The 14816-nt window shown below is 37.6% G+C and overlaps 1 protein-coding gene across 3 annotated transcripts in view; it reads right to left on the bottom strand.

The window, feature by feature from the left end:
- USP24 (ubiquitin specific peptidase 24) overlaps window positions 1-14816 on the bottom strand; it is a 148445-nt gene that overhangs the window by 31824 nt on the left and 101805 nt on the right. For all 3 annotated transcript variants that reach the window (XR_013401708.1, XM_015140361.3, XM_015140366.3), the window contains exons 39-48: window positions 13020-13081; window positions 10025-10216; window positions 8621-8738; window positions 6344-6488; window positions 4072-4191; window positions 3335-3460; window positions 2262-2360; window positions 957-1039; window positions 435-576; window positions 89-208 (exon numbers count right to left, since the gene is read on the bottom strand). Coding sequence is in view for 2 of the 3 variants with exons in the window: in XM_015140361.3 (XP_014995847.2) it covers window positions 89-208; window positions 435-576; window positions 957-1039; window positions 2262-2360; window positions 3335-3460; window positions 4072-4191; window positions 6344-6488; window positions 8621-8738; window positions 10025-10216; window positions 13020-13081 (1207 nt within the window). In the remaining variant the exon portion in view is untranslated. The remainder of the gene's footprint in view (window positions 1-88; window positions 209-434; window positions 577-956; window positions 1040-2261; window positions 2361-3334; window positions 3461-4071; window positions 4192-6343; window positions 6489-8620; window positions 8739-10024; window positions 10217-13019; window positions 13082-14816) is intronic.

The raw sequence follows: 14816 nt of genomic DNA, 5'->3' as shown, positions 1-14816 counted from the left end.
GGTAGACGGAATATGAAAACAGAAAAAGGAAAAAAAAGGAGTGAGGAAATGAATGGTTGTGAAAAATTTCAGGAAGATAAAAAGTTACCCTTATTTGTTCATCATATTTAATGGAACGTCCACTTTCCCAGTCAAATCCAAATCTCATTAGGTGAATTACCAAGACGCTAGGTAAAGATTTAATACAGGTCCTTTTCACTGTTATTCTCTAAAGACAAAAAAAAAGAAAAAAGAGCAAATATGAATGATCTCCATGGAGAAAATAAAACAGCACAGTAATTAAGGCAAAGGTCTTTCTGACCCATGTGAAAACAAGTAATGACACAATCTAATGGAAATAACAATATGAGCTTACTACTGATTTTACATAAAACCAAGACACACTATGTGAATAACAAATTAATCTTGTTTTTTAAAAAGGGCAAACTTAATACCTTTTCTTTACACTTTTCACAGTAGTACGCGTTACTTCCCTCTAGAACTTCTCCTCTAACGAATTGGTCCAAAGAAATTTCCAAACTCTGACAAGAAGTCACTCCTAGATTGAGAGCCATGAAAGCTTCTTCACGCTCATATCTGATTAGGAAATAACAGAAAACCCACAATCAGCAATGGAATTTAAAACTCTTCAATTACCATAATTGAACACAGAACTACATTTTTAATCTGGGAGTCCCTCAATATTTTAAAAGTCCATTAATAAGTTAAAATGCCACTTTGTGACAATTTAGAATTGCTTAAAATTATGAATTTCAATGAATATTTTCTTAAGCCCACAAAGAAATTTTTTCTACTTCTGGAAGTAGAAACCAAAGAAATTTAAGTCACTAAATACTTATAGATCTATTGAGAGGGAGAGGGTTTTAAGTCTCTTAACAAATGCAAAATTTACAACATACTAGACAAATCACTTCAAAATGATATTTATTTTTCCTGTCAGTGATATCTTCACTCACCTGTGAGGACAGTCTTTACAGATCTTCTGATCAGAGTAGATGCCCTGAAATGTATTCTTAAAAATTTGGTCTCTCCCCATTTTCTGTTGGAATGAAAAGTTACAATTTTAAGTGATGCCTCCAGAACTTATGAGTATATAGAATTTTATTAACATTGCAATTTAAGGGCCAAAACAAAATGAGTCATTCTGGCAGTGTCAGCTGCGATAAATGGAGGCCAAACCCATTATTGGTTCCACCGTCAGAGTGATGCAGACGATCAGAAGAGGAAGAGGAGGAGGAGGAGGAGGAGGGATGGGTCAGGTAGAGCTAATGACAACAGAATGTTCTCCAGGGTGATTCCGAATCCTTCTCCCTGTGCTACAAGGACCAAGTTAGGGGCAACTCTCGGCAATCTTTTCTTTTTTCTTGTGGATAGAATGCCATCAATTTGCAAGTTACTTTATAAAATGGAAGAATTGTGCCTACTGATGAGAGGCCAATGCTGGCAGTGACAGCAGGATCTGAGAAGGCAATACCGTTTAGGAAGTCTGCCACATGGCTTACAGGGTTGAGGTAGAGAGCTTTGGGTTTCAACAGCACCACAAATAACCTTTGATACTGGCTCCTTTCTCCCCTTTGCCAGAGCACTCTCTGCTCTGCACAGGGCCGTCAGCTCACTGCTGACTACAGCACTCTTCTGAGGCCAGATTATTTCAGTGGACACACAGAATATGTAGGTAGGAATGGCTATTATTATGTAGTAGAGATTAAGAGTTACATACTTCATTGAGCGTTAGATGAATTAAGAAAATATACAATTCTAGGCCAGGCACAGTACCTCACGCCTGTAATCCCAGCACTTTGGGAGGCTCTGAGGTGGGTGAATCATTGGAGGCCAGGAGTTTGAGACCAGCCTGACCAACATGGTGAAACCCAATCTCTGCCAAAAAAATAAAAAAAATAGCCAGGCGTGGTGGTGCACACCTGTGATCCCAGCTACTCGGGAGGCTGAAGTGCAAGAATCTCTTATACCTGGAAGGTAGAGGTTGCAGTGAGCTGAGATTGTGCCACTGCACTCCACTCTGGGTGACAGAGCGAGACTCTGTCTCAAAAAAACGAAAAGAAAAAAAAAAGAGAAAATATACAATTCTATTGATCTGTGTTATATTTTGATGTTTAAACACAGAATACATTATAGTTCTTATGTTAAAGATAATCAGTTTCTGATTTGTCAGTTTCATAGTAACCTCAAATTCTAAGACACTATTCTCATACTATAATTAGAGTTTGAGGGAGTTAGAGGGAAAGTAAAACTTTTATTACCTTGAGATATTCATCCATCTGATCAATGAGACTAGTAAAGAATTCGTATGCATCCTGCTGTTCTCTCACATAAAGTTCTTTATTCCACATCTTGAAAATCTATATAACAAAAATTAAATGTTTTTAAAGGAAAAGTAGCAATTTCTGAATGTGGTAGAAAGGGAACATAAAAGAGCACTTAAATGCTTCTAAAAATCAGGTTCACTATTAGGATGTGAACATTTCTAGTAAAGTGAGACTAGCTTGTATTCAGCCATCCACCCTTTTTCCTAGTCCCCTTACAATCATAATAAGTCTCTGAAATCAGAAGTGGATACTGGGTAAGATCTAGGCCATGAAACAGAGAATTTCTCTCTTAGAAACTAATCAACCTATGGGGAAAAACACAAGGTGATCCTCCAATATGTGAAACACAGTACAGCAATGTTTCAAAATAATGTTCTTGGCCGGGTGTGGTACCTCACGCCTGTAATTCCAGCACTCTGGGAGGCTGAGGCGGGCAGATCACCTGAGGTCGGGAGTTCAAGACCAGCCTGACCAACACGGAGAAACCCCATCTCTACTAAAAATACAAAATTAGCCGGGCATGGGGTGCGTGCCTGTAATCCCAGTTACTTGGGAGGCTGAGGCAGGAGAATCGCTTGAACTCGGGAGGTGGAGGATGGCGTGAGCCAAGATCGCACCACTGCACTCCAGCCTGGGCAACAAGAGCGAAACTCCGTCTCAAAAAACTTTAAGTGTTCTTTATTTAAAGACATTAGTGAAACTGGCACAGGGTCAGGGGAATGATATGAACAAATATTGCAAAGAGCTAAAATAAGAATCATGAAAAATAATCAAAACAATTAAGATGAGCAAATTCCTAGGAATTATGAATGACTATTCTCAACATTCTAATGATTTGAAACCAAGTACCAATTTCAACAAGGGTATAACAAATCCTTTTACAGTTTTTTGGCAAGGAATTAGTCTAAAGTTAATAAAAACAAAAAACCATTATCATTAGAGAAAGAATGTAGCCAAACTCCAAATATTTAACATCTTTAAATCTCAAGAGTTACTGGGTGAAATACCTTCCAAAAATTCTCAGGTACATAATACTGCAGCTTGCTTTCCATTAAATGCCCAAAGAGAGACTGCACTTGGTAAAACACACTATCATCTGGATTGTCTGTGTCATCATCCACCGAAAGTAATGACTGCACAGAAAAGAAACATTATCAAGCTTGAAATATTTAAAATGCTTCACAGGTAACTCTGACATATGTACACGTTAGTACCCACAGTACTTTTTTAGAATGTTATGTATGTTTGAACATGGCTGTAATGCTGCAGATATTTAACTTCAGTAATTTCTATCTGGTTTAATTATGAACAAATCATGTCCTTAAGCTCTGATTATGAAAATTGGTCTAGTAATAAGTGCAGCCCAATACACATGGAATACTCTCAAAACCACTGACTACCATATTACAAGCCACTGCCATATTATTGTAAAGTGCTCATGGTAGACCCCATATATTTCTAAAATACTAAAATTGTAACCTTATGGAACATAATTTAAAAACAACTTTGGAGTTCAAAATTCACATTAGGCCAAGTCCATCTGTAATACAGGCAGCTTATTACAACAGCAGCTTTATAAAAATGTGTGATTATAAACAACATGTCTCTACACATCTCAGGAGCTACTAAAGAATCGCCATGTCTCGTTTTAGCAAACCCCAAAAGCAATAAAAAACTATGAAACAATTTTCAAGTAACGCACATATTATCTATCATACCAAAAAGGACAGAAAAAGGAAATCACCTCAGGGAGCCCAGGTTGCATATACAGCTGCTGGAAGACTGCATTCATATAACAAGTTGCACCACCATTCCTCAGCCCCACAAACCCTGAACTGGACCTGCTATCCACTGGGGGAAGGTACTGGGAAAGAGAGGAATAGAAACAGCAGAGGAGGAGAATGAGCATCTCTGCCACAGACACATTTACACTATAGCTATGTGGGAGATACATTCACAGATTTACCCATCCAGCATGTTATGAAAGCTATGCTGGCAAAAACCTATATTCATGAAGTACTTCTGCAGATGCCGATATAATTATCAAATACTGCTATCTCAATGTTGCTTTTTCATTCATAAAATACCTGGCAGATAGGTGTATATTTGTTTATTTATATAGTCACTTATCATTCAACAAATATTGATTAAATACCCTACTATATGCCAGGCACTGTGCATGGGATATAAGAGAGAACAGAAATGTGCATGGCTCCTGATCTCAAGGCGCTTATAGTCTATTAGGGTAAAGAGGCATAATCAAGCAAATGTCCTGATATATATTCATGAATTAAGGTAGTACTCTGAAAAAAAGGAATGTGAGTCTAGGAAGTGATTACCATGAAGGATCCTGACCAATCTGGATGGTAAAAGAAGGCTCATATTGTAATTCCTTTTAGAGAAGGTAACATTCTTCTATTAAACTTTTTCCAGTAAACATATAATTAAATAGGTGATTATCCTACCATTTTACTTACAAGTGTTTTGAAATAACATAGACCCTAGTACAGAGCTTTTCGGGGTAGAAATGATCCAGAAAAAGCATAGTGGATAAAGTTCAACATGGCATTTCTCCAAGTGGAAAAGGATACTGTAATTTTACACTTTGAAATGCTATTATAGCAAGATCTTGGTTCTCATGCCATGACCAGAATCATGTTATCTGCACATATCAAGTATCTGCATCCATGTAATAACCAACTAGCAGACATAAATGTGTAGGTCTTCTAGACCTCAAGCAATTGCTAAGTATTACTTATTCTTCAATAACATCAGACATATACTTAGAGCAGGATTATTTCTAAGACCTAATTAACACCGAAATTTATTTGTAGTCCAAAGCATAGATTAAAAAAAACTGGTTTATAACAGTGTTAAAAATATAAATATCTAACACAGATATTGCCTTCATTATGCGTAAGGAAAAACATAAAAAGTTCAAAAATCTGATTAAATAAATGCATATAAAGTAACACATAACCTACAAACTAAAGCATTATAAACCCATTTTGATCAATCAAAACCATTTCCAATTTATGACAGCCCACACTTCTAAGTCTTTGCCAAGTGCTATTCCCTCTATTTAGGACATCTGTCCCCACTTCCTTTCCTACCTAACCCCTCTGTTCTGTAATACTTAACTCAGGCATCTAGAGGGTAAGTCTGGTTTTCTGTGATGTTAGAGAACACAAAAGGCAGCTTTGAAAGCATCCTCCCATTTCTGGTCTGGTACTCCAGTGGACCTGCAATATACTTCCCTCTCGCAGATCCCAACATACACTAAGCTATTTCATGGCTCCATAGCTTTGTTCATATTCTTCGCATTACTGGAATGGAATGACTTTCCCACCTTGCTTCACCGGGCTCACTAGTTTTTACGGCCCTATTTTAAGTTTCATCTCCTCTAAGAAGCCTTCTGAGCTGGTGGTAAAGTGCCTCTCTGTGTTAGTAGAGCATTCCGGACATACCTCTATCTTGTATCGTATCACATTATACTGAAATTATCTGCTTATGGGCCTCTTTCACTATACACTGACCTGCTTGAGGGCTAGGATCCTATTTCCATTTTTGAGCTCCAAAAGCCAAATATGCCTCTTAGCACATACTAATCTCAATAAATCTTCATTGAATTTAACTGAACATAGGCTGTACTGTGATAGAGCCAGTGTCTACTTGACTTGTATCTCTAGGGTCTGGCCTATGCCCAGCATAAAGTTGCTCAAAAAATAGGTTGGAATGCTACTTTTTACTTATTTACTTGGTAGTTATTTTAGAATAACTACCAAGCAACTTGAAAATGTCTCTCCCTCTTTAATTAAAAGGATACTATTTCACAATATATTCAGTATATTAGAGTGATACTATAGCTTATACTTGATTTGAGTATGTGAACACAGTAAGCAAAATAATAATACTGACTTTCTTTGTGGTCAGCAGAATGCAAATACAGTCTTAAAATTATATGTTTAAGAGATCATTCTAAAAAAATTAAGTTCATCAAGGTCTAGAAAACCTACATCAAACTCCTTGGTAAGAGCAGGGTCAGGTTGGTGATGCATAGAAAGCAGTTCTTTTATAATAATTTGAAGATTTGAAGGTGAACTATCAGCCAACATCACAAGGACTTCATAGGCTGCCAATCGGCTATTCGCTGTACTACACCTACAAACAAGACACAAGTCAATTTCAACAATGAATAGTCTACTTAAATTACTCATTAAACTAAAACAACAGTTGGAATTAGAAGAGCTCCAATTTGTCCAATTTGAGGATAAACATACTTAAGTCAGGTCTAACCCCAGACATCTAGTAATCTAGAGGTCATGAATACAGAAGGAATTAATAACTATCTTCTTGGCCTGATGATAAAGTAGCAAAATTCTTTCACTTATGATCAGAGGAGTCTTATCTAATGAATGGATCAGCAAGAATGGAGGAGAAAGAGTAAAGAGAACTCTGTAATAAAGATGACATGGGAATAACTGTCTTTCAAATAAAATAGGTATGTAGAAAGATTTTATCGCTGTCATCCTAAGATCTGAATATATAACTGGCAGCAAAAGAAGGCTGTAAAAATCAGAATAGATAGCCGTAAACATTTTATGTGAACTTTCTATGAAAAAATGGAAACGGAAATACAGCTTGTCAAATCAATTCGTTTAAAGTGACACAAAAGATAACTAGCAAGCATTCTGCATGAAATCAAAGGCTTTCTACACTGCCTGCCTTGTAGTAGAAATCACTTTGGGGACGGACAATTATATCTCACTTTAACCAATGCTAACCTTGCATTACTGAGGGATCACTGGTTAAGAAGGATACACAGAAAAGAGGATGCCAACCTCTGGGTGAAACACTCAGGGAGTGTAGAAGGCATTTAAGGGGGGGGGGATTATGAGGCTTTTAGACCAGCACAACACCAGGCACTGAGGACAATGGCCATGGAGCTGGCACTGTCCTTTGCTTCTTATCTGAACTTCAGGGTTGCAAAGGACAGTAAGAAAAGAATAGGGAGGTGCCATTTACACAGGTTAAACATTAAAAGTTGCTTTGTTACTGTGATACAAAATAGCATTACTTCTGAAAAGAGTTTCTGTGTATTTTAAATCTCTTTCTTCCTTGAAGGTTTTGGTGGGAAAAGACTGGGAGTTACTGTGATAAATCAACACCATTCAGTACAATGGGGAGGGATGAACAAATACTTCGTTTTTTAGTCAAGGCACTGTATATGATTTTTATAAAAACACTCCTTCCTTCTTCATTTATGGAGGAACTGCTTTTATTAATAATAAAACAGCTAAAGAAATGTCTTTGTGTTTACTGAAAATTAAAATATTCACTTGTTTCTGCTGCTTTAATAAAAGATGCTCATAGACCTAGCACCAAATCTTCCAAAACAGGGCTGGGATAGCAATGAGGATGGGAGTCACAGCCTGAGGAACACCCCAAGAGTTCTAATGAAGGGTTTTGCTTTTTTTTCTTACCTAAAACAGATTTTGCTAATGAGGCAACTTTACGTAAAGAAATATTTATACATGATAAGATACCTCTTAGGATTCCACAAAATACTATTTATTATGCCTTGTCCATTTCAATAACCACTGATATTGTACAGGAACCCTTTTCACTATAAATAGCAAATCAGTTTCTTCAGGATTACTCAATTAACTCTGGTTTTCACAAGAAAGGAACAAAGTTAGTTAGATTTGGAGCAAATGAAATAGCAGCTTGTAGCTCTGCCTCTTCTTCCTACCCGCAAGAGTATAAATACCACTCTAGTAGGGTCAACATTACAAAGAGATATTTCAAATTCGTATCCATAAAACTAATACAAAATTTGATTCCAAAATTACTCCTGCAATAAATCATGAGCAGTTGTAGTTAACAGAACACAGCCAGCACTCAGCAAACGACAAGGTTCATGCACTAAAGCACCTATCGTTTTCTCCTGAGAAACCTTCAAGATTGTACTCAGAGTCTATTTACTTGTACTTTGGACATAATTCTTATAACCTTCATTTCTCTTGGAATTTGTTACTGACCAAGTTAGCCACATTTTATTTGTTCTTCCATTCTGATGATAATAATGGTGCCAGCACACTTGCTCCATGCTTACTATGTGCCAGGCAGGCTTGACGCTAAGCCCCTTCACATGCATTTCTTCATTTAGTGGATAACATAGGATATACAGACTCACAGATGGAAGACAAACTCCAAGTTAACAAAATCTTTTGGGACTGAAGTTTCAAATTAGAATTTTTACCAAAACTGAACACAACGTGCATTTTCCATACTTTGGATGAAAGTCCTGTTGACTGATGGCGGCACTGCCAGCTGGAGAATGACTATTTAAAATAATTCTAGAAGCTCGGAAAAGGAAGTCATCTAACAATGGTTTAATGAGTGATGAACCTGGAATAGAGCATAATATGCATGTTGAAGATGAACATATATTTTAATTCAAAGATCCTATCTTGCGCTTTCTTATCAGAGCAGCAAAGGTACCTGAGGCTAGCCAAAAGCAGGGCATTTAGTTTAATTTAATGTTTATTTTTTGAGAACTTACTACATGGCAAAGCTCGTGGGGTAGAATACAAAGGGCACAGAATACAAAGATAGGTAGGTGAGGGTGCTTTCCTTTATGGGCTTACAATACAGTGAAAGGAGTCAAGCTTTCACTTTAGAAACACAAGTGCCAAGAACACCACAAGGCAGAATGGTTTGAGTGAATAGTTTTTACTCTGGGCATAGGGGAGTCCACATAAGGGTTCCTGAAACTTTTAAAATCTTGCCTCTTTAGTTTAAAATGATATGTCTTTCTCTCTCTGGTTAAGAATCACTCTTTTCTATATATTCCCAGTAGCTGAGAATATTTTGTAAAGCTTGGTTTGTGTTATAAAAGAGTTAATTTTTCATTTGTCTTCTGAATACAATTTATAATACTGAATAATCTTTTACAAATTACATGTGCACCCTAGGAGAACCTCATATGTACCCCACCACTGGAGGGCAGGGGTGGTTAGGGGCTGCCTCCTCAGATGAGAATCCCCCTTAAAAGAAGACAGACAGTAAATTATGTATTATAAAGTATCTAACAGCAAAAAGAGAAAAATATACTTTGAATTATAATTTTTTTTTTTTTTTTTTTTTTTTTGAGGCGGAGTCTGGCACTCTTGCCCATACTGGAGTGCAGTGGCGCGATCTCGGCTCACTGCAAGCTCCGCCTCCTGGGTTCACGCCATTCTCCTGCCTCAGCCTCCCGAGTAGCTGGGACTACAGGCGCCCGCCACCTCGCCCGGCTAGTTTTTTTGTATTTTTTTTTAGTAGAGACGGGGTTTCACCGTGTTAGCCAGGATGGTCTCGATCTCCTGACCTCGTGATCCGCCCGTCTCAGCCTCCCAAAGTGCTGGGATTACAGGCTTGAGCCACCGCGCCCGGCCTGAATTATAATTCTTATTTGGTATTAGGAAGTTATGTGATCCAGCTATTTTGAACGCTATAACATTCTCTATGTTGTTTAATGACACGGGTAAAGTACACCTTAAATTTGTTAGCCACTAAAATAACAGACAATTTCCTACTGTGTGAAGGGTCAATTTTCCATGGAACACTTGGCATCTATCTTATTTTCCCAATTACACACACTGGCAATAATTGAGCACTGAAGAATCTGCCATATAAGATGAAGCAATAATTACCAAGCATTTCCTTTTCTGCCCCACAGAGTGAAAGAAGGGTCTTGATGAGGCGTAAGTGCCCTGCCAGTAAGATGTTGTCCGCTTCACTGGTCTCACATTCAGCTGTGCGATTAGGTTCAAAGTTATCCAGCCAAGTAATCTCATCTTCAAGCATGGTAGCTGGGCTGATCCTTAACTGCTCCATTTCTGAAGCTAAGAAGGAAAAAAAAAAATCCATTACAAACTAAGAAGAATTTCCCTTTATGGAGTCAAAGTCTTGAACTAAAGTAAGCAACGTCAAGCAGTCAAAGTCTTGAATTGAAGTAAGCAAAGTCAAGCCCCGATTTTTTATTTCATAGATCTTTAAAAAACTATCATTAAGGCCGGGGCTGCTGGCTCACATCTGTAATCCCAGCACTTTGGGAGGCTGAGGTGGGCGGTTCACGAGGTCAGGAGTTCGAGACCAGCCTGGCCAGCATGGTGAAACCCCGTCTCTACTAAAAATACAAAAATTAGAAGGGCATGGTGGTGCATGTCTGTAGTCCCAGCTACTCAGGAGGCTGGGGCAGGAGAATTGCTTGAACCCAGGAAGCAGAGGTTGCAGTGAGCTGAGATCATGCCACTGCACTCCAGCCTAGGTGAAAACAGCAAGACTCTGTCTCAAAAAATAAACAAAACAAACAAACAAAAAACCCCACAAAACTGTCATTAACAAATAGTAGGCGACAGCTGCTGCCCACAGGGAATGAAGGCACCCTCATTCATAAACTACTTATTGGTTGCCTCCTCTGTGCAGGTCACTGTGCCACATGCTGAGGCTGTAAGATAAGGGAGACAAATCCCGCTCTGAAGGAGCTCCTGGTTTGGTGGGGGGTAGCAGAAGTCCCAGGAAACAAAATCTTCTAGAGAAAGAAGGGGTAGAAGAGTACGAGGAGAATCAACACTCCTGCAGTATTACCTGAACCAAGGGAGGGCTGAGTTCAGCAAAGGACAATGAGGTCAGAAGTACAGCTGCCAGAGTCCAGGTTTCTAAACAATGTGCCAAACTCCTGAGAACTACTCTGTTCTTTTGTATTATGTATTTCACTTGCCCCTTCAAACAAGGACTTAAAGCACAATTTCACATTGGAAATTGAGACTGGGGAGGAGAGGAAGAGTGATTATGTCTTCTTCCACTGTACTAGTGAGAAGCAAGCAGGGTCTCCACACAGTGAAGTGAAGGACGCTTTAGGGTCAGTCAGAGCTGGACTGGGACCAGATACAAACCCTATGTCTACCACTTACTGTGTGATCTTCTTTCCTTATTTATGCAAAGAGACCAGCACCTACACGGCAGGGTGCTGTGTCGGCACTGTGTAGGCACTGGCTTAGTGCTAGTGTAGGCACTGGCTTATGGAAAACACTCCAGAAATGGCAAATATTGTTTGTTTCAAGACATGTTATTACCTGAGAATTAATTCCCCTCACCTCCCAAGATCTTAACAAGAGATCCTGGGTCCCTCATTTATCACTCAACAACACAGGGAAGGTCTACAATAAAAACTCATTCATTCATTTCAAAGTTGCATTTGTGTAGCCAACTCATGATTCCTGTCCTTGCTGCAGAGCAGAAAGCAAAGCCTGGATGGCTGCTGGTCAGCTTTCCCTGGGAGCCTGGGTGAAAACCAGTGTTACGTGAGACTGTCAGATGGACATGTAGTCCACCCACTTCGCTAGATACAACAGATCTTCTCTCACACTGTATTAACTCCCTCTTCACGAAACCAATTCCACTGCATTGCTCAGAGCAATGTGGCCTGTTTTTCTTTTTTATTTTTTGGAGACTTTGTCTTGCTCTGTAACCCAGGCTGGAGTGCAGTGGTGCAATCTCGGCTCATTGCAACCTCTACCTCCCGGGTTCAAGCGATTCTCCTGCTTCAGCCTCCCAAGCAGCTGGGATTACAGACACACGCCACCACGCCCGGCTGATTTTTGTGTTTTTGGTAGACACAAGGTTTCACCACGTCGGCCAGGCTGGTCTGAAACTCCTGATCTCAAGTGATCCGCCCGCCTTGGCCTCCCAAGGTACCATGATTACAGGCATGAGCCACTGCACCCAGCCACCTCCTGTTTTTGACAGACACTTACGAAACTGATGAAGGCATCTGCCACCATAGAAATGTTGTTGAGGATTATTAGTCACTGTCTTTATGTGTCCATTACATGATGGCCTTTGTATGAAATTTCTTTTAGACTTAGGTGCTGGGAAAGAGATTTGCTTCTTTTGAGAAACTATTCTATTTCTTCTTACAGGGCATTCTAACCATATGCTGAACAACTAACCATATGCTGTTTTCTTTTTACTTCTGGCTTTCAGGAACCTCACAAATTAATTCTGAGGTATCTTTTTTCCTCCTGGCCTTGACGTTCTTTACCAATTGCTATTTTTGTGGATCCTGATTTTTATTTTATTAATTTCCTGTAAGCTGAAGCAAATTCTCTGTAAAGAGTGGAGAACAAACTCTTGATCTGAACTAAAATTTACACAGAGCATTGCAACATACATTTGCATTATTTAAGGGTAAGTACAATTAAAATCTAAGCACACTAACAAAAGAATTTCTAACCGTGATACTTTACAAGTAACACTAATGAACTGACTTCTAACACTATCAACATGCTGCAATAAAGAGTCCCTCTTTCCTTCGACAATCAACCTTTAAAATTATAACAGACTACACTGGAGAGAAAGACCCTTCATAATAGTTTTGTATCAGTGTAATTAAAATATGAGCCTTAGACAATTTAAAAATCAACAAATTTTCTCAATTCATTAATGACTGGTTATGTAACAGAAGAAGAGCTCACTGGTACATAGGTTTATACGCTATTTTCAAGAAAACAAGGTTCAACTTCAGACAATAACTGTAATTTTATTTACACCTGAGATATGTAAATTATACTTAGAAATGTCCATGTGACTTTCTCTTCTACTCTTCCCCAGTCCCTCTCCCCTACATATTAGTCATTTACTTACTTGTCAGATCATCTAATAACTGGCATCTCAAATCAAAATACTCCATACACTGAGATAACAGTCTAAAAAACAGAAAGGTTTCAGTTACTAATAAGAGGCTGATTTGAAAATAAAAAGTATTTTCCTTGTAAGAACAAGTTCATAAAACAAGTTTCATAAGCATACCACTTTCATATTAATTCAAATTCTATATTTTAGCAAGAAGTATATTGATTTTACTAATGCAAATATAGTAATAGAAATAACAGTGTAAAGAGAGGGAAACATTAAATCTATCACATCTTAAAATAATAAATGTACTGACTGCATACATAATACACTCATTTCATTCATTTACATTTCAACCTGTATCTGCTAAGCACCTACAAATGCCTGGAACTGTTTTGGGAGATCAGTGAAATTAAGAAGGGAGACAAACAACAAATCAGAAATATACACATTTGTCAAGTGGTAATATGCACTAAGAAGAAAAATAGAGCAGAGTAAGAAGAGAAAGACACAGGGAAACTATTTTACAGAGGATGATCAAAGCAGCTTTTTCTGCAATTATAGTAGTGAACAGCACAGGTTTTAGAATCAGACACAAATGGGTTTTAAACCTGGCTCCCGTACTTATAGCAGCTGGATGCCCCATGGACAACTATTACACTTTTAACTTTTAGTATTTTAACTTCTAAAACGCTTACTATAGTATTGGAAATAAAAAACAGATGCATATACACAAACATGTAGAAAAGGTTCAAGCACAAACTAATGAGGAGAATATATAATGAACCAAGAATTATAGTTATAAAAAATGAAGACAATAAAACTGCCAAACTCATTAGGCCAGTCTGAGGATTAAAAGAAAAACATACATAAGCAGTTTAGTATGCTGTGTGGCATATACTTGGCCCATGGTAACTGCTATTATTATCACCATACTGGTTTTTTTTTTCCTGGTATTTAGCATGCAACTATCATCATCATACTACTGAGGGAGAAAATATGTACCAAACTTGGGCATTAAAAAAAGCTGTGAGATGTAATTTTTTAAATTATGCAAACATATAATTAAAGATTCAGTTTGATGTGAAATTAAAAAGCTCTACCTTCAACATATTTTTAAGGATTCTTTAAGAGTGTATGTTAAAATTCTCGTCTAATGCTTTCTGCTTCTTTCGTAAAACTTAGAGGAACTTAATATTAAATAAAAAATTAACATGTACTTAAGTAAACTGGCTTACAAGTATAAGCACAATAGCTTTAACTTCTTAAAAAATGGCTTAAACATTTATACTGAAGAATCATTTGTCTTTCAAATAAAAAGTTCGTCTGTTTAGAAAAATTTTAACCAGGAAAAGTTGGAATTCTAAAGTAAAAAGTATACAAAGACAAAAGAAGAAATTTCTACAGCTTTTAATTCATATGTTTACTGGGGGAAGCCATTCTCTGAAATATCACTAAAGAATTATTTTTTATTACCAGAAATATACAGCTAATGTCTAATTCAGCTTAAATCTTGATGGTAAACTATAACATAATTTTTAAGTTTTGGCTGAATTTTTAACATTTCTAAGTCACTCACAATGACCTTATCTCAGAAACCAAAATGTTGACTTCTTTCTTAGACATTTGGAATGTTAAAACAGAAGGTTAAATGTTTCAAAATAATATTTATGTAGAAGCCTGGATATGGGGGCCAGAAATCTCTGTATATTAGAAAGTGAATGAGAATATAACAAGTGTTTATACACACATTTAATCCTGTAATAAAGACTTGCAAACAACAGATAAAATTATAACTAAATTTGAGAA

The sequence above is a fragment of the Macaca mulatta genome, chromosome 1, assembly GCF_049350105.2.
Source record: "Macaca mulatta isolate MMU2019108-1 chromosome 1, T2T-MMU8v2.0, whole genome shotgun sequence".
NCBI lineage: Eukaryota > Metazoa > Chordata > Mammalia > Primates > Cercopithecidae > Macaca > Macaca mulatta.
This window is presented reverse-complemented; position numbering and strand designations above follow the sequence as displayed.